The sequence below is a fragment of the Emydura macquarii genome, unplaced genomic scaffold, assembly GCF_026122565.2.
Source record: "Emydura macquarii macquarii isolate MOO-44397 ecotype Brisbane River unplaced genomic scaffold, CSIRO-AGI_Emac_v2 contig_554, whole genome shotgun sequence".
NCBI classification, from domain to species: Eukaryota; Metazoa; Chordata; order Testudines; family Chelidae; genus Emydura; species Emydura macquarii.
In genome coordinates this window covers 3,325,892-3,350,982 of record NW_027130691.1, presented here as the reverse complement: position 1 = coordinate 3,350,982, position 25,091 = coordinate 3,325,892, and the positions used below count along the sequence as shown (strand labels likewise).

The following is a 25,091-nucleotide window of genomic DNA, read 5'->3' as shown; positions in this document are numbered from 1 at the left end:
AAAAAAAAAAAAAAGTCAGGCTGGTTGTCTTCTAAATCCTTTCAGCAGCAGCACAGAAATAAACTAAACGTGGTGGAAGAAATGCAGCTTTACAGAAAATGCACAAATCGCAGGAGCCCTGCTCTAGGAGTGATGCTCTTCACTCCGTCTCTAGTCTGGCGAATGGGGAAACTCTACTGGGAGTATAAAGAATTTTTTTTTTAACTAGTTGCAGCAGAAAGTAATAGCAAGTGCCATTTTCAGAGGGAAGAAGGATGGCTACCTGCAGAGTATAAACCAGCCCTTTGCAGACACCAGGCTCAGTGAGTATACAACAACAAAACTTCACTCCTGTGCACCTTACTTAATCAAGTCCCATTTAATGCACTGGGCAACGGATCCTGTGGAAGTTTTTCCTGAGTGAGGCCTATCCCGCTGAGCACTGTAGGAAGCGTTGTTCTGTGTTGACTCAGCGCTGGGTTCCAGTGCCATGTGGTTTATAATGGATGTGATGCCTACAGACAGTTTGTTTGAGGAGATCTTTTGATTCAGTGGGTTTCAGTCATGGTGGGAGATGAAGGCTTTGGTTAATAATGGGACACTTTCAGAGAAGGAGCCTCTCTAGAGAAGAGGGAGAGAGATTAAAGGAGAATTAATGGAGGTTAGCCCTATATAGCCCATCAGAGGATGTACCCCTATGAGATTAATGGGGCAAGAGACGGATGGATTTGTATAAAGTTCCCTTGCTCAGTAAATTAGTATAATTTTGTGGGACAAATGTTTCAGTGGAACAATCTTAGGAGTCCTTCTTCGTGAGGTCATAAAATCATGGAATGTTCTGTTAGAGGTCAGGAGACACGTGAAGGAAGCTTAATGAGATTAAAACAACAAATGCAGAGGCTGGATCAATTCTGATGGACATGAATGTATGGACCGCATACACTTCAGTATTGTATGGCATGTCTTTCTGGTTTGCTCCTTAGGTGAGAGAGACATAAACCCCAAAGTACTGCAACTAATTCGTGGTGAGAAGGTCAAGGTAAGGAGGAAAAATCTGCGCTTGAACAGCTTATCAGCAAGATCTCACGGTCTTCAGCCTCCCTCTTAACCAGGCCACTTCCAAGACTTTTAAAAGTGCCAAAGTTAACTTTGATGTTCAAAACAGTGTCACATCCAGTTCTAATGGATGGAACATGCAATCAAATAACCAGTGTAGCCAAATACTTTCACACTGGCTAGACTAGACCCATCTCTGGGTTATATGAGGTCAAGTTAAAAACCATCCTTGCACTGCTTTTGAATATGTTCATACCAAGGAAGCTTGTGAGATGTGAACAATTATTTAGTGTAATGGCTCCTTTGAAGCCTTCATGGGGAAAAAAAAGTTCATTGATCCAGTCGTGTGTTGGGTGTTCTCAGGGGGCTTATTGATCTAACACATGAACAGCATCTTTGGGTTCAGATTGATTCTGTTTTGAGAATCCCTGGAGACTGAGTGGGAATTCAGTGCTTAGGAATTCAGTGATGCTTTCTTTTCCTGTGACAGTGGAAACGATGTAAACCCAGCAACTTGATGCCCCATACTTGTGATGCCTCTGCCAGCATATAATTGATAGTTAAAGTGCAGATGCATCCAGTGTACTTTTCCATTGTTACCCCATAAAGCCAGGAGGGCTGTATAAAATACTGGATAAACTGTTTCCCACATCTTGTGATCTGCCCCCACTCGCAGCCAAACCTCCCTCCCCCAATTTCAGAGTTTAAAGAAACAAGCTCGATCTATAGCTGAGGTTAGTCCTGCTTTGAGCAGGGGGTTGGACTAGATGACCTGCTGAGGTCCCTTCCAACTCTAATATTCTATGATTCTATTCCCAAATTATTCTAAGCAGGAGAAGGCAGTAACGCTTTAAATCTTGTGTCTTATGCTAAAGTCCCCAGAATTTCAGGACACTGTTGCCTGTTTCCTGAGTGGTCAGAACCAGTCAGAACCTAAGCTTGGCGGGAGCTGCTAATATTAACGTGTTGTTTCAGTACGTGACCCCAGTGGTAAAATACGACAGGAACGGGTTTAAAGCACGAGAACGGCAACTTGTTCTGACCCAGTCGGCGGCGTATGTGGTGGAAATGGCCAAGATCAAACAGAAAATAGACTATGCAACTCTCAAAGGTAACCGTATAAGTCAGTGGTAGTTCTTCTCTTTCAGAGGTCATTAAGGTGTTGGCAAAGGGGTGGAATGTGAAGCGAATGAGGGTTTACCCTCTTGCTAATTCCTTCTCCCCTCCATCTTTCCAATCCCCCACAGCCTGCTATTTACTTTAGGGATTAAATCCTTTAAACTTCTTGGTGGTTTTAAAACAGATGTTCTGAGGGTTATCGCTTCACTTTCTTCCTGCTGACTCGCTGGATGACCACAGTTTATCAGATAATGCAGTGATCTTGTGAGCGTGTGCCTGATTATCTGAAACTAGACCCTTTTCTACACAGGCCTACCATATAGATATTTTTCCTTTTAAAGTCCTTGTCTAAAGGCTTCAGTTCTGGGCTGAATTACTCATTTTGGTGGGTTAATAACTATATATTGTTCCTCCTCTTGTTTGAGAGAACAGCCTTGATTCTCCATTACTCCATTACTGAATCTTGTTAAATGACCTTGGAAACCAGACCTCATTTGGTGAGCAGAAATGTCCGTTCTGATTGCACAGATCCTTTCCTTTTAGAAAACCACTCTGTATATATGCTGAATGCAAGTTTATTTGAGGTTGAGGAATGGTATCTGTTTAATTAGCAGCAAACAGTACATAAAGCAAAAGGGATTCGAGTACTAGATTCTTCAGAGGAACTAAGAATTTCCAAACATATCACCAAAGTGCAATCATTTGATGCACATGTCCATGCAACTGGCAGAATTTGGAAAGGGATGGCTGCACATTCAAGGTGTTAAGCTCCTTTTTTAAAAAAAGTACCCCATTCTGGCAAGATAGTGGAATTTGTTGGAGGGGAAGAGGTTACACACCAAAAATATCCTTTATTACAGCTGAGTAACAAAGAACATTTGCAAAATTAACTGTTTCAATCTTTTAGGAATTAAAATAAGGGGAAAATGAAGCACTGTAGGAATAATGCTGTCCTGGAATTGGCGTTGATGCTTCTGGTTTCTTAGTTGCTGTTACAGCAAAGGTTTCTGGGAGCTAGTAAGCAGGAGAGCGGGTTTTCTTCATGCTTGAAAAGATACAAATTCAATGTACTATCCTTACTCTTCTCCAAACAAGCCACAGCCTGAGGTCACTGATTGTAAACAAAACCACTGCCCTTCACCAAGGAGGACCCTGTGGTTTATGGTTATCTCTGAAAGTGGCTCAGTTTCTCTAACTCTTGGGTTCCTTTTTAAGGTATTTCTATCAGCAATCTGAGTGATGGGCTCTTAGCCATCCACGTTCCAGAGGACAACAAACAGAAGGTAAATTACCATGAAGCTCCCAGCAACCCAAGTGAATGTGTAACGTCGTCCTGTGAAACAGCCAAGTTACTACAAATACCAAATGAATGAGGGGCAGCCTAGTTACACAGGATCTCTTGTTTGGGAGGAAAAAAACCACATAAACTGTTACCTGTAATTAGAAAGTATACGTTGGATGTTTCTCTGATGCCACTGCTATGGCATTGTGAAACTATTTCCCTACATTTAGAAATGTTGTCTAGCTTAACTGCTGGTCTGAGATGAAAAGCTCTTCACCCTTGTGCCTAAGAATGCTGAGTTATTTTGTCCCCACTTCTGCTTTTAGGGAGATGCGATCCTTCAGTGTGAGCACATCTTTGAGACAGTCACGAAGCTCTGCATGCTGGCCAATAAGCAGAATGCTGTCAAAGTTGTTCAGGGAAGGTAACACTACTTGTTCTGGGTTTGCTGCCCTTCATGCTGCTGAAGTGATGGGGGCACTGAGCTCTCTCATTTAGTCAACCAAAAATCTTTTGACCCAGGCAGTCCACACCTACCTCATAATGCAATGTGCTTACATCATCAAAGGGCAGGATTTGGCTCTTAGTTTATTAGGAGAGCAATCTGGAGCTTGGAGTTAGTTTTCAGGTAGTTTCATAAACCATGTCCACAGCAGCAGCTGCTATAGTGACTACTTCGCAGGCTTAGTTAATGTGAGGGAAGTAGGTTGAAAGTACGAAGTGCTATACAAGTGTACTATGTATGTACTGTATCAGTGCTAGAGTGAATGATACGGCTCTGTAGTAAAGATGGGCTCCAGCATGTCTGTGTGGCTGAATATCAATCAGCTGTGTCTATTACTTAAGAAATTAAGAGGTTTTATGACTTTTTTAAATGCCATGTTTTTCAAACACAACTGCTTGCTGCCATGGGAACAAGTCTGAGATTGTCTGATTGTAGTGTAATCTGGGTGATACTCTGTTCATTTTAACTGAACGTACTGCAAAGACAAGATCACGTAGGAGCCTTAAATGCCAGCAGCTTAATGGCTGGGTTTTCTTTAAACTGAGCTGTGCTGACCCAATGGATAGCCAGAGTCTGCCAGTCGGGTCACTCCAGAAAAATGCTGCTCTCAACCAGACAAGGAGCAGGTTCTGAAGACACTAAAATCTGAACACTGAGAAGAGGCAGTTACTTCCAGATAATATCTGACTGAGTGACTGTACCAGCTCAGTCTGTATTCACCTCCTTATCTCCTGAAAGCCCACAAAGCCAGATGTCCATCAATCCTCGAGTGAAACCAATGGAATGCAAAAGTTGCAGTGGATGTGTTCCTGGTCTTTATCTTCCTTCTGATGGCCACTGTGTTTCAGTTGTAATGAAATACAGCATTTACACTTGTTTGGTCCTTCCCGGCCAGGAGCGCTGCCTAACTTAGCGTGCTTACTTTTCTTTCCTTTATTAGTTAGTGTGTTCCAGTCATCAAACTGCTGTTCTGGCTCGATTGCACATGTGCAATTGTTCAGAGAATTTACCTAAGCCTGAGGGGTTTTGAACTTTTAACCTAATGAGATCTGCATGGGGAACAGAAACACAGAGGTGCTTAGAGTAAAGCCTATTGTAAGGAAAGCCTGTAACAAGTAATACACATGTGTACTTGCAGCTTCTAGCTTCATATCAGGCACGTAAAAAGTAATACGCCTTTGTGTATTTGCAGCCTTCAGTTTCACATCAGTTCTGGGAAAGAAGGGACGATAGCGTTCACAACTGGGCAGGAGCCTCAGATCTATAAAGCCAAAAATGGACACTTAACAGTGGTAAGACCTTAGTTTAAGAACTAGAATTCTAAGTTACTTTGGACGCTAACACTCTTACATAGGTGACCTAAGTGAGCAGAGAAAACAACCTATCCCTTCCTCTCTTCCAGAACAGTCAAGACTCTGCATTAGACGGACTGTGTAACTGTATGATAGTGACTGTGCTTCATCTCACTCAATAGATCTGCACTCTGTATCTCGAGTCAGACCTACTCACCTTGGTTGCACATTCTTTCTGGTGTGTCGTCCTGTATGTATTTGCATACACAAACTGGAATGGGAGGGAGGCTAGATTCTCTTCTGGCTTCTGCAGCAACAGAATTGTTAATTAGGCTTGACTGCCACCATGGAGGAAGATTCTGTAATGTGAGAGCCTGCAAATGCAGCTGGACTTTCTGATCCCGGGTAGAGTTTGTGACATTGGTGTTTGGGGGAAAAAATAAGCAAACATTGGGGGTTCCCTGAGAAAGCAAGAACCTCAGTCCCATTGGCAGTTACTTTCCAGAGCACAACTATGACTTCAAGGCACTATCTGAAGTCTCTTAGCAGAGCCTGGTGGATAAATCCTGCCTCACGGTGTCTGACTGTAGCAGGTAATAGGGACTCGCTTCTCCCTCCTGATAGCATTTGGGTAGGAAGAGCAGGAGGGGCTTTTCCTCCACCAATCCGAATGTCTCATGGGTACCAGACAGTAAATGAACACTATTGGATGGAGATCCAGTGAAAAGCAGAAGTCTCTCTCAGATGCTGTTTCAACAAGCAATGATGCGAGCATGTTAAGCAACACAGAAGCATGGTCTGTATTTACAGTGAAATTCAGCGGCAGTTGACGAGTTATGCAAGCTACATGGAGTAGCTTGCGTAACTTATGTCGCCTCCTAAATCCTCTTCTCCACGCTGCGCCAATGGGGAATGTGCATCCATTGATGCAGCGCTACGCTTTTTGGGGACGTGGTTTTACTAAATCGACTGCCGGAGCGATTGAATGGGTCTTCACTTCCGCTCAATTGATCCAGATAAAACAATCTCACAGTGGCGAATTTGCTGCTGTCAATATGTTCATACCCTATCTTAATGTAAAGCTGAAAGATGGCATTAGGTATGTCTGTTTCTTTCCTCCATTAGCAGGAACGGTCTCTGGCTGTTAATGGTTTATTCAGCCATAACTAAATCACCTGGTGCATCACTTGGCTTTTCTTGCTGCTCCTCAGAGGTGCATATAGCGAAGTGCTTCCTTCCTCACCTATTACTGAAGTGCCACATCCATTCTGATAACTACAGTGCAGCCACTTTAGACTATCCTTCCACCCAGCTCTCACCTAGGCTAGAATGTCAGTCCTGGAATAAAATAACTGACTCTCTCCCTTTATCACAGGTGTCAGCCAGAATAAAGTCCTGATGGTGAACAGGAATTACTGCTTTGCTTATCACCATCTTTGCTCATAACAGTAAGGAACCCACTGGATGCACGGACATCTTCCAGCTGAAAGCTTTCTGCTGCCATAGGACTGTTGTGGTTTGAATTCACCTGCATCTTTTTGGTTTTTTTAAACTAAAGTTTATATTCAGCACTAGCTAACTAGTCCAGGATATTGCTGTCACGTTCCAATTGATGCAGATTCTAGTCATGCACTAAAACTAAATTTGATAAATCTGTTTAACCCAAAAGTTGAAATTCTCCAATATGAAAGATGTCTTAACTTTATGTACCCAGTAAGTTAAAGCTAAGATCTTCACCATCCAGGAAAGACTTTCAGAGCAAAAATAAAAGGGGGCTGCCCCAGCCCCAGAGCAGGGGGTCAACGAGCAATTCATTGTACTGCACAAGGCTGTGTGTGAGACTTGAAAGCCAGCATAGTTAGACTTCACCCTGATGCACCAGGGACTAAGTGGGCAGAGTGAGTGTGCGCTCTGAACACACATTCTCTTGACTTGACTCAGTACCAGATGAGGTTGCTGAATGGGAAACCTCAATTCAGCCAGCTTTTCTGGCCAGTTCGTGTCTATAGCAGACAGAAGTCTTGGAGTTGCTCTTCATGCTTGTTATATTAATGGTTACACACAGTGCATTGTGAGAGTCAGGCGCTGGGATTAGTAATGAAATGAAAATAAAAAATGGGGGAAAAAAACAGTCTTTGACTTTGAATTGAATTGAGCTGAACCCATAGAGGATGTGTTTCTGAGCAAAGCGCAATCCCTGGGCTGCTTGCAGTCTCCAACTGTCTCCTCTCCCTGAGACCAAATTACCTTTTCTAATTGCCTGGAAAGTGAATCCTTTAGAGCAGTGGTTTTCAACTGGGGGGGGGGAACCTGCAGGCTAAGATTTCCAAAGGGGTCTGCACATGAGGAAAGGCTGAAAACTGCACTGGAGGGAATGAATGCAGCAGCTGGCTGCAGTGGTGCTTGGCCCTGCACAGTCAGAGCCACTCTTCCAGCTAAGGGGGGTCTGGTGGCAGGGTGGGGGGTGGGAGGGTGAGGGGGAAGGATGTCTCCTTTCCCTCCTGCCCATGCTGTGCAGTGGCTCTTGGTAGCTCAGCGCTCCTGATGCTGCCTCATGTTACGACAAAGTACTACTGCTCTTGTGCCGTTTAAAGCAGAGGATGCTAAGATCTGCTTGGGATGGATTCAAGCCACAGACGGCATGTCCTTGACCTGGTGCTGCTAACTCCTGCTGCTGCGCTCTGCTGAAGAGGGAAGAATCCTGCCAGCTGGATTAACTTGCTTTTCAGTGACATTCAACGTCAGAAGGTGAAACGATCCATGTCTGGGGAGTACAGAACATGACTCATCGCCCCCTAGGAAAGCACTTGCTACAGGAGCCAGCCCGACGTGATGGTGACGGACCATTTAAAGGAGCACCAACCAGCAGGGATGTAAATATGAAATGTTAATTTATTTTGCATATCGTCACATAGCGCACACTGCACAAACAACCACACACGAATCCAGCTTAAGCTTTTTGTGCATAGCTACACAAAGTTGATGAGGTTTTTGATTGTACAAAGCAGATGAGAGCTTACAAGTGCCATACTGTGTGCTCTAGTCCAGGGGCTGCACTGTCTCAGTGAACGGTTTAGGATTAAAACCAAGTGCAACAAGGTGCGGCTTTGAGCTTTGCTGCTTTACCTTACAAAAACATTTCCATGAACAACGTGCTCAGTTGCACTCTGTGCTGTCAGTATCACTGCTTGTATTGCAGGTGGGAAACGACACATGGCCCTGCGACAGTTTTACACTTTGACTTGTTCTCTGGGAGCTGCTGGTTGAGAAGATATTGCTTTTCACTAAATGAGGGTGACCTTAGTTACATACAAACTGTGTCTGGCTCTTTTCATCTCATGGAAATTGTAGAGGCAAAGGCTTTCTGTATGACCCCTTGGCCTGGATGAGGCTGCTAAAAGAACAGCTTGTTGGTTTTTAAAGTGTACTACGCTGGATGATCCTGAAAGTTTCACTAAATTACAGGCTATCACAAGCCAGCTGTTTTGTCCAGGAGATCTATCTGAAGCTTGCACTAAGGTGGCTGTGTCAGTATGTGTAAAGTATGCCGAAGATAAACTGTGCTAACAGCTAAGGGGTTCAATTCAAGGCCTCCAGTACACTATAAAGGCTCTTTCCCCTGGGTTCAGGGCTGGCTGGTTGTTTAATATCTTTGCAACACATGCAGGGTAGGGTAGAAGCATCAACAAAGAGCCTTATCTAATAAGCTTTGTACTACAGAGGATGCTTTGTTGCACACTGCTGCATGAGGAAAGCCCTCTGAGGTCATGGCATCCATACAGGCTATGAGCTGTGGTCCCCCTCCATAACTACAGTCAGATCTGCTCTCTCACTGCACGCTATTGTCTATCAGACACAAGACAATGTATGCTTGTATTGTATAACTAAGGCAATTAAAGAGCTAAACCAAGAATGTACTGAACTGCTGTCAGTCATTCACTCCTTCCTTCTAACAGTGGTTTTAAAAAAAACCTCTTCTTTGCTGAAGCTGTGTTCATAGAGCTTAAATGCTCTTTTGGACGGGAAAATGCCACCTTCCTTTTTAGTTGAATTAAAAATGGCTGCTCTCAGACAGCTGCACAGTTTAAGAATGGAAAAAAGCTTCCCAGAAACATCAAGGGCTAGAAATCTGAGCCACTAAGCTCAATCTGTAACCACCATGGGCTTGTGTATTCCTAGCCCCTTAGGGCTCATCACAATAGAAATGGAAAGGAAGTTAGCACTACAGGTTCCTGCATCAGACAGAAGCTACCTGTACAATGGAGACAGAGCTGGCTTGGTATAAAAGCACTAGCAAAGACCGATTAGACCCCCTCATAGAAAACATAGCTGTCAGTCTCCATGTAGCTCACAGACTAGCACCTAGCCAACTCTAATGCTAAACACAGCAGGCCTGCAACAGTGGTGGGCTGCTTTAGTAAACAAGGCAGATTGTGTGTTCAAGAAGTTAGCTCTAAGTACAGAGTATTGGAAATAGAGAACTGTGCAGTTCACAAGGGGGAGGCTTTCCAATGCAGGGTGAGGCGACAGCTTCCTTGACATGACGAGGTCTAGAAATCAGCTTTTCTGTACACAGCAAATGGTTTGTGACTCTGAGTAAAGACTTGAGATGAAAATCAACAGCCCAGCTTAAACACTAGACTCTAGAAGGGCTTCTCGAATACAGGACAAGGGGGGCATTATTGCAGTATCTACATACAAAACACTGTTCTCGGTGCACTTTCAGCCCACATCTGTCCGTTACACACACTGAGCGTTCAAGATGCTAAGCTGACTTTGGTTTGAAGCTAGTTTTACCACAGTGATCTTTACATAAAACTTTTCTAGTAGTAGTGAAGTTTTAACATTTGAAGGTCCCAAAGAGAGGCACTATAAACAAAGCTGTACCATGAATGAATCATCTTTGGCTGATAGACGGCTGCCTCTTAAAAGCAGTGTCCACACTCGCTTTTCTAGATTTGCAGTTTAAGCTACACAAGCGTGATGTACCATTGAATAAATAGGTCAAAATCTTGATGTGACAGTCCCCAGAAGCAGGTCTAGAGCTGCCTTTAGAGCATTCCCACAAAATATACATTTAGAGGCGCAATCTAGGAGACACTAAATAAGCTAGTAATACCTTTGGTATTTAAAACTAATATTCCTCAGGCAAATGTTAAGAGTGAAGCGGCATCAGTTCTAATCATTTCACAGTATAACCATTGCATTCAGACTTCCTGCTAGCCATGTTACTGGAAAGCTGGAATTGCCATACTGCATTAGATAGGATGATGGACAATCTCCAAAAGAGAAGCTGCAAGAAACTCTACAACAGGAACACGAGAGACAAGCTGCTCTGTGCAAAGGTCTCATTCAAATTCCTGAAGCATGAGGTTTTATATTCCTGCCAAAGCTTGTTAGAATTAACTAACTGTGGTTATTCTTTTTTAGTAGTGTCCAATTCCACTGAATAATACAGGAACTTCCACCATCACTTCTCCTTGACCCCTACTATGAAACAAGAGCTGAGGAGGTAGATAACACATTAGTTGCAACAGAAGAGCAATCTTAAAGTGAAAAGGTCTCTATAGTATACTATACATTAGCCTTTTTCTTCCAGGTGGCCTAGAGATTGTGAAGAATAGCTGGCAATCCTGACACACAGGTATAGCCACCCACTTCTGCCCAGTAGTCTCACCCCTCTTACAGCAGGAGAGAAAGCTCCTGTCTCATTCATAAAACTCAAGCGCTGAGCAAATGCCTCCTTAGCTCCATATTTAGTCTAGGACTAGGTGCTGTCAGTAGTAGCCCACGCTAGAGTTATCTAGGGTAGCTGTAAAGAAAAAGCATCTGTTGATTCAGGAGATGGTGCAAAAACCATCATCTAGCATGAATGTTCAAATTACAAGCTATATTTAAGAGGAAATTTTAAGGCGTGACTAACTATGGCAGATACCAATGGACACCCAAGGCAAAATGTTATGAAAGCATAGCTTGTTCCTAACCCTCCATTTACACAGAAGGGTAAATATCTCCCATCCTTGAATCCCGCCCTAAAGAATCTGAGGGTTCTCCACTCTGCCCTGGCATACTAGTCCCCCTGACCCATTACCAGTAAACAAAGGGGATGCCCTGTTTAGGATTTAACCTGCTCACTTGAACATTTTCTGAACCTTGAACTAGAGTGAGTAGCTGCCTGCGCTAATTAACCAAACCCAACTCCCTGCCAAGTCTGAGTCTATTTCAAACCAGGCTGCGCTACTCTAGTCTGTAGGGAAGTCCGAGTCCATACACACTCGTCTTCTGAAAGCTAGACTGAAGCTGCCTTAAGGAGCCTGATGGGAGAAGAGTGGAGAAAAGTGCTGAAGCAGAAGGGTTAGTTTCTTTAGCATGGCTGTGGCAGAGACTAGCATTTCTCCTGTAGATTAGGTTCAGGTGGGGTGGAGTAAATATGGGGCTGTAGAGAAGGTGGGCAGCTCTTTGAAAATCCTAGAGAAAGTGCAGAATAAATACTAAGAAAGGCAGAAGGAAGTCAATACTCCTCTCTAACCACAAAACAGCAGGATGAAGAGTGCTGAAAATGCAGACCCATTACCCCAACGTGCATTGATCTGACCCTACCGTCTCTGTTCGCCCAGTATATCTACTTCATGTTCAATACCCAAAAATAATCTAGTCTGGTACAAAAGGTAATTTGAGACTTCACTGAATATAAATAAGTTGCCTGGTCATCAACTGTAAATAATGGAGCAGGCCAGGTCAGAGCTTTCCCAAGGGGCTGTGCAGTTTGCAGCTGTCGCACCTCACTGATGAAGATGAGCCCTGTCATCTGGACGCTTAATATGAATCCTTCGCACACGCTCAATGCGGTCCCGCTCCTCGTCCTCATCCAGGTGGTGAGAGCGGCCCGCTGCCCCTCCTGTAGCCTCCAGGAGCGCATTGTCGGGTCCTCGTCCATCCTGAGCCTCATAAAGCAAAATGTTCAGTGTCTCCTCATAAATTCGGGCTTCTGGGAACTCCACCTGTGTGCCCAAAACAGCTCGATTAGGCAAAGCAAAATCAATGTGACACATTGCAGGTGCCCTTCAACTTCAGCCTAGTCCTCGAGATTTTAATCAACCCTCTGGGATTTAAGAAATCCTCTGCATTATGCTTCGGTGGTGGAAGCACTCTGCAGGAAGTGTGAAATCTTGCAAAAAACGTTACAAGATATTAAGAGGAACTCTTCAAGTTCTATGTTTCGGTGCTCCGCCTGCTAGCTTTCAATCTCAGATATCCAATAGCCAGCGTTTTCAGACATCCGCTATGACCCCCGAGGCAGCTGCCAAGACAGATTCTTTCTGGGCAAGGTAAGATTGTACGTGAACAGAATATTACTGATTTTCATGAAGAATCTCTATACAGTTAAATAAGTGAATGCAGGTGAGTGCATGAGTGGGTGCAAAGAGCAGAGCGTGAATGTATTGGTATTGTGGTAGGCCATGCACAGACAGACCGTCCCTGACACACAGCATTTGATTTAAGTTGGACTGTTCTCTTTAGAAGGTATTGTGGGGAGGCTTCAAAGCAGAAGTCAGTACATTACTCTCAAGCAGCTAGATCAACAACAAGGTAGCATCAGTGAGGTTTACCCCTACCTTTGTCTGTTTCTTCTCAGTAGCATAGACAATGGAGGTGCAGCAGACTTCAGCAATCTTACGCCCCTGTCCGTAGAAAGACCAGCAGCAAATCTCATCTCCTATCACATCCTTTATGAAGAGGACTCGCCCATTAAACCGCAAGGACAGCTTGTCAAACAGCTCGATGTTCTTCAGCATGTTGTCGTCGGAATTACTGCGAGAGAACAGGGCCTCGGTCAAACCGCGTCAATGCCAGGCAGGGGAAATGTCAATAGCTACGGCCAGTCAGGCAGCTGGAGGCCTAGAGATCCTGCCTCCCTTTCTTTACTGGACCAGCCAGCCAGGCTGCGTTTGGACGGGAGCGCTGGGACTGTTTCACACCGCTCCCAATCGCACACCGCAGTAGGAGGGAGAGCCTGCAGCTGAAGGGCGGCCGGCCTGCACCAGAGAAGGTGCAGGGTGTAATGCAGCATCAATGCTGTGAGTAACCGCATCAGAACCCATCCCCCCACTAACCTATTACCTCAGCATTAGCTGGATTGGGCCAGTGCTAAGAGGAGACAGACAAAGCCACCACGTATGAGGACAAGATCCCAGCCATCACGACTGCTGCAGCTGCCAAGTCTGTATAAGAGCACAAGGCACCATCTTGCCAGGGAGACCTCGCAGGCCATAGTTGGTATTAAACAGGAAGCTCTTTACAGCTGAAAGGCAATGCTCAACAGCTTTCCAGTGGGGAAAGGAGCCATTTCTAACCCACAATAGCAGGGACCCCAGGAAAAGTGCTTGCTGTATGTGTCAGCAAACACGCAGTAAAGAGAAAAAACTATTCTCCTTGAATCTGCTTTTAGATCGTTAATTTCCACTTGAAACTGTACATTTAATAACTGAACATGGAAGTTGTTTTACCTGGTGTAGGAATATTTGTTATTGCTTCTGTTATACAGCAACTTTACTGCTGGCTGGAAAAAAATACAGGAAGCCCGATTAGAGCGCTACGTAACTGGCTATAGTACAGCTGGCGTCTTAGTTCCACGCAAGCCCCTAGGGTAGAGAAGAGGGTAATCTGAAGAGATAGTGCTGTGCGTACCGCCTGTGGGGTGGAAGTGACTTTGGGGCTGGTGAATGGTGTTAGCATGGCAGCCCTGTAGGCAGATTTTTGTCCCCAGGACAGGTACAGCACAAGCTTCCTTCACTGTTGCCTTATCTCTGACTTCCCTGAGCTGGGGTGACCAGATCATAATTCCATTCCAGTCCTTTATGCCACTGCTGAGATCATCAATGGTGGTGGCAGTTTTTTTTTGGGGGGGGTTGTGTGAAAGGAGAGTGTCTACCTGTCTTCCAGGAGCTGGAGCCACTAACACTTCACGTAAGGCAAAGATCAGGCACTAGTGGGCTGGAAAGACAGGCTAAAGGGTCTATAGCCCACTCTTGATCCCCTAAGTCAACCTCCACTCCCTACCGCCTTTATTTTAATATGTAAGGCAGAGAAGGCCCCCTCCTGTAAGATACGTTTTAAAAACAATGTAGATCCATTTAAAGGCCTAGCTGAAAAGCTGTTTAACTTTTAATTCAGATGGAATCATTAGGCTGCCGAGAGACCAGTGCGCAAATTAACTGCAAGCGAATGGCTGGGGCCCGGAGTCTGCACAGTTCTGAAAATCAGTGTGCCACATTCCAAAGCATCAGCCGTCACTCTGGCTGGGGAGCTGATGCTCTGGTGAGGGGGAGTGTGCAAACTTTCCCCAGGAATCAAGCACAGCCTACTCCCCTTTACCTTATTGGATGTTGCTATAAGTTTTTGCTCTTCTTTAGAAGAAGTGATGACTGGGACTTTGCAGAATGGCTCATATGCATCTTTGTTCTGCTGAAACAAGACAGTCTGTTAAGTGCAGCATGTGACCGGCAGCCCACACCAGGGCCTGAGAACAAAACACAGCGGGCTATCAAGCCCTCTCACACTGGAGCCTGGGGTTAGCCACAGCAAAGCAGGTGGGTGCAGCGGCTCATCTTCTGAACCAATAGGACTCGACAGAGCAGTGAGCTGACCCCATGAGCCAACTATACTCCTCTGTGTAGGCAGGCTGGGGAACGGGCATTACCTGCTCGCCCATCTTACACTGGTTACGAGAACAGCTGCTGAGGCGCTTTGGGGAGTCCGGGCTCCACCCCCAGTGCCTGAGGCCCCACGTTTTCATTGGAAAAAGGCTCCGAGCTCCTTTATGGAAAAAGGTGAGCCGAGCATAACTGCTGTAATGACGCCTGCTTCAGTCCGCAGGGAGCCGGAAACGATGGATCAGAGGAACTAACTGCCCCGTGTGTCTCAAAAGATTTAACTCCAAGACCCACTGTGCCAACGACACCTGCAGAAGACTTCGTGTGGGGCAGGAGGATAGGAGTGCAGAAGGCCCTAAACTGCCACTCAATGGCTGCTGAGGTCCCCCCCCCCCCCCCCAGCTGCTGGTCCTGCGGGAGAAAAGCCCCTTATGCCTTTGACTACACCTCTCTGCCAGCAGCCCTCCACGAGGGTGGTGGGGTCATAGAATCTTATACTGGTGATGTGTGAACAGGACAGAACCCAACTTGACATCTGGATCCCAGGGTTGTGTGTGGTGCTGGCAGCTTTAACCATCTTTATCTGTAAGCGAAGCTGATCTGATCTGACCTGTACACACCCCTGGAGCCCCAGGGTGCTAGGCTTAAAGTTCATTATGCCTTGTCCAGAAAATACTTGAACTTTCCTAGCCCTCTACAGCAAGCAAAGGGACAGAGGCTGATGTCTCAATGCTCCGGGAGGAGAGAGCAGGAAGTGATGAGCTGAAGTGGAGATTAATCATAGGAAATACTCTTACGACACAAGAAAAGGCTGGCTGACGGAACAAGCTCCAAGCAGCGGACACTGGCGGGTGACTTGCTCGCTCCACGATAAAGACTGCACACCTACCTGCAGAGCTGCCTGGCACTCATCCACCAGACCCTGCACCAGGTAATACTTGGCTTCAGCCAGCAGCTCTTCAATCTCTCTCCGGCTCTCGGGGAGAGGCACAGCCCCATCACGCAGGTAATTTAATATTGTCCCAAAGTGTTTACCGCAGCGGTCGATCAAAATCCAGCCTGAGGAGGGATAAAGCAGGGTACGGCTGAACAGCGGGAAGGGAAAGATTTAAGCCAAGCGTCTGCGCCCTCCCTCTTCCCAGCCCCAGCTGGCAGAACGTGATGTAACGTGCTGCAGGTCTGCACCGAGGAGCCTCTCCGTGGAACATTGCCTCACACCTGTCTAGAAGCAGGTGCACTGAGCACATCCAGCCGAGAGGCTCAAATCCCCCATCTCTCTGCTGGGGTTGGCAGCTGGAACAGCAGCAGGCTGTACTGCTGGAGGGAATTCGCTGTGTGCCCGTCTCCCCCACCCCCACATTCCTTCAAGTGCATGTGGTGGAGGGAGGCTGTAGGAAGCTCACTGTTTCGTTCAGCTCCCAAACCACTGACCATGGGTAGCTGCAGTGGCAGCACAACAAACACTCCCCACCATCACGTTGAATTCATCTGTTCCTGGAATCCTGACCACACATTTGGACCTGCTGGCATGCCTTGACCCTCCCTCCCCACCCACACACAGCAACTGGGGCAGATTTTCTATAACCACAGCTATGAGACCGCTGAATAGGGCAAAATGGGATTCCCAGCTATTTAACTGGACGCCTACCCTGCAGTAGACACTGGCGGCTGCTCCGGGCTGGTGGGCTGTAACCCTGCAGCTGCAACCCACGCTCCAAGACCTTGTAAGTGGGGGGTCCCTTAGCCCAACCGTATACACAAGCAGCTTTATCGTCCCAAAGTCCCAGCCCTGCCCTGGGTATTTTACTGGGGTGTAGACATACCCTGAGGGACCTACAGCCAGTTCAGGGCAGAATCAGGAACAGAACCCAGGAGTCCTAATTCTTGATGGTCCTCACATGCCTGGCTCACAGGCCTAGCCCCTCTTACTATGCACAAACAAGAGAACGGTGAAGCTAAGCAAAATCTCCATCAAGCAGTTATTTAGGGTTGAGCTGTGACAGACCCCGCCCCCCTGAGCATGCAGTAAAGACTGTTGTTGATGTAAAGAGCATGCAGGCCCCTGATGACGTGCTTCCCCTCTCCCCATCCCACACACCATGACAGACAGGTGCCTGGGCATGCCTGCTGCTCCATGCTTTGTTTTTTAAAAACCAGTGACACATTCGTGTTGAAAATAAAGCTGCTGTCCCCAGTGGCAATCACACAAGAAGGCTGAAGAGGAAGCTAAGAGGTGAGTCAGAGACGGATATATGGACTTCAGCAGAATCCCTTCAAGTCCCATTTCATCGTCCTTACTCCCAACTGGCATTGAACTGGAACAGCAAATTGATTAGCAGCTGACTGTTTTTGAAGTGCTCTGAAGATGGAACGTGAGTCCATTAGCAGAGCAAGGGCTGTGTGAGACAGTCCTACTCGCTGTAGCATTTCCTTTATGAAACCGCCTGCTAAAAAGCACATTAGTTACCATTAGTAGGTAGGGATGCTCGAGCGAAAGGGAAACACAGCTTCAGCAGAGATTATAATAGTGAGTACACCGCGCACTCCACACTTCATCTGAACAAGGAGTTTATATTTCATCTCCACTCAAGAACAGCCCGTCTCCTGCACCAGACCAAAGGTATTAGGCAATGTACAGCTCAAGTTTCCATAAACAGAAGGTCATTTTTATAGGCTTAGACTCAAGAATGCATTCAGGAAACGCTTGTGGGGAAGAGCATATTTTGGACAAATAAGGGAAAAGCAGGGTAAAGCGTGCACGGCTTGGTTTGAATTAATGACATTACTGATTACGTGGTTCATTCTCCAGGCCCTCAGTGTACTGCAGGCCTTCCTACTGAGAGCCTAATTAGCAAGAGATGCACCAATGTTCTACTCTGCACACGTGTCTGTGGTTTCCGCTTACACTTCTGTTTTACCTACGTGTGTTTAGTGGGGGCGGTAGCGTCAGAGAGCCTGGAGGGAATGTACAAGGGAGCTAGGGTGGTTACACAGAGCTGATTTACTGATGCTTTCTTTAAATTAACAAAGGAATCAAATGACAGATTGTCCCAAATTACTGGGCATAATGCAACATATCTAGCTGGTCACAGCGGGAATGAGCGCCACTGGCCACTGCAATGGTTTTCAAAACAATGCCATTCCACTGAAAGGGAGAGGGCCCAGGAAACACCCTCCTCCCAAACCCCAGCGCTATCAGACCAAATGGAGCCACTGATTTGAATGAACTGGGGTTGCATAGGGGGGATGGAATAGGGAGAATGGGGCATTCTGGGCACAACAACTCCTCAGTTCTCATCCCAGCTCTGACTCCCTCTCTGCTCTTGGACAAGTTAACTCCTGCCCTGTAGAAATGCTAACTTCTTCATATCCCAGACAGCTGTAGCGAGGATGAGAAAAATGGCTTACAGTGCATAACGGAGCTAGGTGGTTAAACACCACATTTAGCAACTCCATCGATGTGACTTCACAGGCGCTGTGTTCGTACTAGTCAGCCTAAATGTACCACAAAAAGGAGATATTTAACTGACAGGAAAGTGACCCCCCAGTGCCAACCACTCAGCCTGGGGTTGCCGCGCTAAGAAAGTGGGTTTCTTCTGTAGTGTGCAGCTGTATTTTAAGAAGTCATTTTACAGAAGTGTTTTGGGATCCATCACTCAGGCAGGAATAAATATCCCCAGGTGCCATAAGTGGACACAATGGACTCTTGGGAAACATGGGAGTTTAACTTCTATTACACCAAGCGTTGAAGTGATGGTTCCCACATGCTAATACTACAGGAAGCAGCTCCTTCTATTTGCAATTAACTGATTGTTGACTGCTAGCGGTAAATACGCCCATTGGCCTGTGGTGGGATGTTAGGTGGGGCGGGTTCTGAGTTACTACAGAGAATTCTTTCTTGGGTGTCTGGTTGGTGAGTCTTGCCCACATGCTCAGGGTTTAGCTGATCACCATATTTGAGGTCAGGAAGGAATTTTCTTTCCTCCAAGGCAGATTGCCAGAGGCCCTGGGGGTTTTTCGCCTTCCTCTGTAGCATGGGGAATGGGTCACTTACTGGTGTATTCTCTGTATCTTGAAGTCTTTAGACCATGATTTGACAGCTTCAATAACTTAATCATAAGTTAGGGGTCTATTACAGGAGAGGGAAGGTGAAGTTCTGTGGCCTACTGTTGTGCAGGAAGTCAGACTAGATGCTCATATTAGTCCCTTCTGACCTTAAAGTCTATGAGTCTATCCAAGTCTTCGCAAGTAAAATAATATCTTGGCGTTAGACTATTTGGGGGGGTCTTCATGAGGCTCTTGCTAATGCAGACTAACCAAAATCTGGCCCCTCTTTAAAATACAAAATTCATATTTTAGAACAGCTGCATAGAAGGCGGGGGGAGGAGGCAGGTCAGGGGGTCAAGGAATTCATGCTGCACAGAGAACTCTAGGGAGAGACACCAGTCTTCCACAGAGGCCCTCTACCTGTACCCTGCTACTCCTGTAAGAAGTGTATTTTGAAATATACAAGTTCCTTTACAGTTTGCAGATTAAACCTGTAAACTGAAAATAATCTGCTATGCAGAGCCAGGTAAGCGCAGCCATTTCTCCTCCAGGATGAGAAGACATAGATTATTTCTACTATAAATGTGGGGGGGGGGGAGAGAGAGGAGGAAGAGAGAAAAAGCTACCATGGTGACAGGGGCCATATGATCAGGATTCTCAGTGCAAAATGCTCCACAAGTTTAAAAACTTTACTTGGCACTTTTCATTTTCTCAAAGAATCTAGTTGCTTTTTCCTGAAAAACACTTCATATTTTGTGCCAGATTTTGGGTGTGACTGAAGAACACTGTATTTGAAGAGTAGTTTCCTTTAAATGCAATGCTGCTATTGTCCTAGTTTCCATAAACACTGCCAAGTAATACCAGGCAGTGGAAGATAAAACATGAGCTACTGCAGCAGGGTTATCTCATTTACAATATGCAAGAAGAATTAAGATCCCACTGAAACACCAGCACAAACAGGCAAATGACACCATGAATTGTGAAAGTCACAGTAAAGCAAGCATGTGATCTTATGTCCCAAACATGGTGTTCTAAGAGATCAGTTCTAGACGGCCCTCTACCCTTAGGAGTAGTACCTTAAACTTTCCTCTCTGCAGAAGAGAGACTCTGTCCACACACAGAAAAGTGGATTTCATATTTTAAGGACACACTGTAATACCACTTGTGCTGTATGCATCCAGAGCATTCTGGAGGAAGTTCTGAGACCGTGCATTAGGCAGCATTGGTTTAGTAGTGAGTGGACCGACAACGCAAGGACTTGTGTCCCAAGTTTAAATCACAGTTCTAACTCACTTGCTGTGTGGCCTTGGATAAGTAACTTACCTTCGTTACAGATGAGGAAACACAGCAGTTAAGGGATTCTCTCTACTTAGAGAGATAGTCAGAGGGTTGATGTTTGTCTAATACTATCAATGCTAAGCATTCTTGTGTTCTTTTGATTCAGTGCCATTGTTGACATTCTGAAAACTGCTGCAAAAGAACTGGGGTGATGTATTCTGTTCAGGAGGTTGCAGTCTAGTGCTGTGACTAAACTGGAAGTCAATGATCTGAGTAAACTGTGATTGCAGAGGTAGCACTCGTCCCTCTATATCAGCACGGAACCAACGCTCCACTGGCACGATGGGCTGTGCAGCTGGAGGTACAGTGTGTTGGAGGAAATGTAAAGAACGGCCCTATGGTAAGTAATAATCCCATGAGACTTTCCTCAAGAGTCATCATGGCCAACTTGCACAATTCAATTCCGCTGACCTGCCTGCAATTTCCCCTGCATTTTCTATGGACGAGGGAATCTCTCTGCTTCTGTTCTCTACCTAAACTGTGAGGTAGTGGTGTTGTGCACTGTTAAACAGCTGTAATATCCTGAATTTTGGTGGTGAAGGGACTGATTCCGTAGAGGTTAGAATTCTGTATAGTACTTGGAGACTTGCAAAAGCCACTACAAAACAGAAACAAACTCTAATATTTCCCCAATTGTTTAGTGATGGGACTCTAGCTAAAACGGTAATGTATAAATATTAAATTGTGCTTTATTTCTCACAAGCAGGCTGCAAATCCATTTCCTTCTCTCACAAAAAAATTGTCAGGAGGGCCTTATTAAAACCATCACTTATTTCTCCCCAGCTCTAAACACATACTACACCTACTAGGGCACTGAAAGCCAAGTTCAATTGCTCCAGTTGACAAGTAACGCATAATCCATCTTCAAGACAAGTTCAAACATTCAATACACTAACAAAAGAGTTTTCAACCTTTAAGATCAGTCTGCTAATGAACTATTGTTAAAGACCATGAGTCTATAAATCTGTAAACATGGGAGCGGTCAGAAAATGGGCCAAATGCCAAAACACAAATAGAAAGCTGTGCTTGGAATTAAATTCGGTGATATTCCCACACTGTGAGAATGATGATACTAAACGGGGCTGAAAGTTTTGAACAGCCCTCAGATGATGAAACTTCTTTGTGTCTTAACACAATTATTACATCTAAAAAGATCAAGTTTTCTCCCATGACACTTTAAAAGATAATCAGTCCAAATCCTTATGGTAGGGAAGGAATATATTTTTGAGCATTGCCTTTTGAGAAGAGCATAATTCAGAACATTCTGGATTATCCCTTTGCAGATGGACTTGACTAAAGAGACCCATTTGCTAGCTGCTTTTACAGATGATTTGTAGTTTAGCTTGATGACTCTCATACATTGCATCAGTAAGTTACAAGCACATCGCAACTATTCAGATGCAAGAAAATCATAATTAGGTATCAGAAATCTCGGCACAGGTGGTTTCTTTACCTTTCATAACTGATTGGTATTCTAGAATTCAATATATACCCTCACATAAAAAATGAAGTTACAGCACCTTTCATCCATGGATCCCAAAAGTGCTGCATACACTAAGACTCACAACTCTGATAAGGTAACCCTATATTACAGGCAAGGAAATCAAACAAGTCAATTGACCTTTGAGCCTCAAGGTCAAAAAGCAGGTCCTGACTCCTAAACCCTTGCTCTAACCACTTCCCCCACTCCCTCCCTCCCACAGAGTACTTTTCATCTCAGTGTTTCATCAGAAGGAAGCAAAAGTTTATTCAAATTGGGTCTGATCAGGGCCCTGGGGCTTTATTGTAATTTAAACAAGAGGAAGATCATAGCGTCAGAGAAATAAAATTCAAATCTTATCTGTTTCATGGCTTTTCTCAGCTATACCAGTTGCTAGCCACTGTAAAATAACCAACGACAAACACCTTTGAGAAACCGCGGGCTGGAAGATGGTTTACTACAATTGTCTATTTTCTAATGATGCGTTGACCAATCTAGATGGAACCTTTATTTGCCACACCTCCCCCCACACTCCCTGGGACTCTAAGGGGTGTGAACAGCATCTCTTTACCTTCGCTGTCTGTGAGAACCTCCATGCGGCCGCTGAACATGGCCTTGAGCATGGTGTCCTGCTTGGTCAGAGTCTGCATTGTGGTGTAGTAAAGGGCGCCACCAATGTTCAGCTTGACATACTTGGAGCTCGGATTGGTCCCTTTGAAGGAGGTGGTGCGAGTCGCAGCTGCTGGCACTGCGGAGCTCACCACGCTTTCTCCTGACATCTCTTCCTGAAAATAAGAGGGGTTGCCAATTAGACCTGCTTTAGCACTGCATACCATACAATTTACTACCACTTGTAACACTGTGTGTAGGTGCTGTTAATACACTGCTGTTTTATAGCCCCAGCTGGGGAACTCACAACATCCTGCCAGTTAGCTACGGCTTATCTCTATTTTGCAGCTGGAAGAACCAAGGTTACGTGTTTTGTCCAAGCTCACAACATGAGAGGGGCTGAGCTCGAAATAAAGACAGGAGTTCTGGCTCCCAGTCCCCCGCCCTACACATTAGACCACACACCCTCCCACTGAATGAAAACTGCTTCTCCTGTGCCTGCCTCTGTAATAAAATATGGAAAACTCTAGGGGATGGTTTCAGGACTTTTTACTAGAGACCTCCATGCACTAGTTTAATGCCACGCTGACCAGTTTCCTGCAGCTAGGGCAAGCTGAGAGCAAATTTAACCTAAAATGAAATCCAGAGCATTGTCTATTATCATTCACTCATTGACTATCCAATGCTTATTTTTATTTTATTTTTTTTAAAAAGCACAGCAGGTTACTTCCCCTTTCGGAACTAACTTCAAGTTTACAATGGCTCTGAACCCACTGAAAGTATTTAAAGCTAACATTTTTTCCATACTAAACTGCTTCTCTCTATTCAGAGCACTGTAGTCAAAATTTGAGGCATGGAAGATTCTGGACTTTCATGCTATTTCATTATAAACAGTTTCAGCAGATCTAAATTCACTATACAGGTGTTCCATTGTGTAACTTTCCGTATTGGGTGTTATTTCAGTCTCAGCTCCTCTTTGCCACCTTTAAAATATTTTAGTTTAAAGTCACAAAGAAATCCTGCATATAGTTTCCTGAGGGTGAGACAAGTCAACTAAAGAATGTAAATAAAGTAAACCAGTACAAAGTTTTGTGAACTTTGTGCAGAATTTTACAACCATAAACTACCTACAGTGGCTCAACTGTTTGGTGGCTTTCCTGAGTAGAAGCATGAAAAAGTGCATTCATCTCTCCACCTCAAAACTCAGGCTATTTAAATTCTACTGCTGAAGTGGTTTAGTTCTGCTGTAATCCGGCATTTGAGTACATTCCCCTGAATGCGGAGCTAGACCGGATGATCCATGAAACACAGATCACACTGGCTGAGATTCAGAGCGTCTGCAGATTTCAGTGAGAAAATACTCTTTAGTGAGTGAATTTAGTGCTCCTGAAAGGAAGGGAAGGTGTGCATTGTTAAATCTAGTCTTCTCACCTCCACGCACTCACTGCACTATAACGGCATTTAAGACTGATGTGTATAATCTCCTACTATTCTTGTCTTGAGATTCCACATACGGGTCCATTGAGGCACCTCCCTCTTAGCCTGTAGCACACATGAACCCTCCTGAGCAGAGACCAGGCTCTGAGACAATTTTAAAGGGTGGACAAGTGAGAACTAAGGTAAGACGCTTACACACCAATTCATTCCCCACTGATCATCTAATCAGAATCGGACCATGAGCTCTACAGCAGACAGGCTCACAGGTCGGCTGCTCCAGACAACTGAACACATTTGCGTTTTTGTGCGTCAAAAGACAAAGGGAGATAAGACAGCCACATAATACACATCACACTCTGACTCACGAACGGCCAGGCCTCTGTCGAATCACCAGTTTGGTCTGGGGCGAGCCTCAGGCTCGTGCAATGCACCAGGATGAGATGACACAGGCACAGCCACCTCCGACCCCACCAGGTCCCACAGCCGTGGGACAAACACGCTTCTGCACTCATCGCTGGAGGCCACCTCGTCAATCCTCTGTCTTCTGCTGCCCTGAAGAGACCTTCGACGCAGCCGGCGATGCAGAAACAGGAGCTGGCTGCATCGGGCCGGCAGAGCCTGGAGAGGGGCTACCGGGCAGCTCACAGGGGCCACCGCACGTGGGGGGGGGGGGCCCACTATTCACAGCAAGGGCGCTCCTCGCTGCTGTTGGCAGAGCCCGGAGGAGAGAGGCAACGCCAGCAGAGACACCCCCGCAGCCCGACTGACAGTGACAGGAGCCCCTGCCCCAATCCTGCCCATCACTGCACTGCCCTGCACTGCACCGCACTGCCCATCACTGCACTGCCCAGCACTGCACTGCACTGCCCCCCACGGCCGGCAGGGGCAGCACCGCGCCCCGCTGCTTGGGACACTGAGGCAGTGACTGGCCCGAGACCACCCGGCACATCAGCGCCCCCCCTGCCCCCTCCCCCAGCCGGGCCTGGGCCCGGGCCTGGGCCCACTCGCCCTTGCCCCCGCCCCTCCGGCCGGGCCTCGCCCCCGACTCCCTCAGCCCAGCCCCGCCCCCAGGTCCCGCCGCCCCGGCCCTGCCCCCGCCCCTCGCCATCCCCGCCTGGCCCCGGGCCCTCCGCGCTCACCATGAAAAGCCCGAGCCGAGCGAGTCCCCCGGGGCAGCTCGAGCTCCACGGAGAAACCGGAAGCACGGTCCCCGGGGCAGGGAGGAGGGAACTTCCGCCCCGCAGTGACGCTCCCTATTTCCGCCCCCCCCAGGATTACCTCACTTCCGCCCCGC

The 25,091-nt window shown here is 46.1% G+C and overlaps 2 protein-coding genes across 7 annotated transcripts in view; one reads left to right on the top strand and one right to left on the bottom strand.

The window, feature by feature from the left end:
• MYO1H (myosin IH) overlaps nt 1-7,365 on the top strand; it is a 59,068-nt gene extending 51,703 nt beyond the window's left edge. For all 4 annotated transcript variants that reach the window (XM_067539464.1, XM_067539465.1, XM_067539463.1 and 1 more), the window contains 7 exons: nt 209-302; nt 963-1,018; nt 2,011-2,146; nt 3,370-3,437; nt 3,763-3,860; nt 5,134-5,233; nt 6,609-7,365. In XM_067539464.1, coding sequence (XP_067395565.1) covers nt 209-302; nt 963-1,018; nt 2,011-2,146; nt 3,370-3,437; nt 3,763-3,860; nt 5,134-5,233; nt 6,609-6,632 — 576 coding nt within the window. In that variant the 3' untranslated portion in view covers nt 6,633-7,365. The remainder of the gene's footprint in view (nt 1-208; nt 303-962; nt 1,019-2,010; nt 2,147-3,369; nt 3,438-3,762; nt 3,861-5,133; nt 5,234-6,608) is intronic.
• On the bottom strand, nt 284-25,060 carry KCTD10 (potassium channel tetramerization domain containing 10). 3 transcript variants are annotated; one of them, XM_067539469.1, is made up of 8 exons: nt 24,937-25,060; nt 22,323-22,536; nt 15,776-15,945; nt 14,609-14,695; nt 13,741-13,793; nt 12,850-13,045; nt 12,015-12,234; nt 284-600 (listed from the first exon to the last, which is right to left on the bottom strand). In XM_067539469.1, exons 1-7 carry the CDS (start codon nt 24,937-24,939, stop codon nt 12,016-12,018), a joined length of 942 nt encoding a protein of 313 aa, XP_067395570.1. In that variant the 5' UTR covers nt 24,940-25,060; the 3' UTR covers nt 284-600; nt 12,015. The 3 variants fall into 3 exon arrangements, with proteins under 3 accessions (XP_067395570.1, XP_067395569.1, XP_067395571.1); XM_067539468.1 differs by lacking the exon at nt 284-600 and having other exon boundaries at nt 8,108-12,234; XM_067539470.1 differs by lacking the exon at nt 284-600 and having other exon boundaries at nt 8,108-12,234; nt 22,323-22,532; nt 24,937-24,967.
• Between the last annotated feature and the right edge of the window lie 31 nt (nt 25,061-25,091).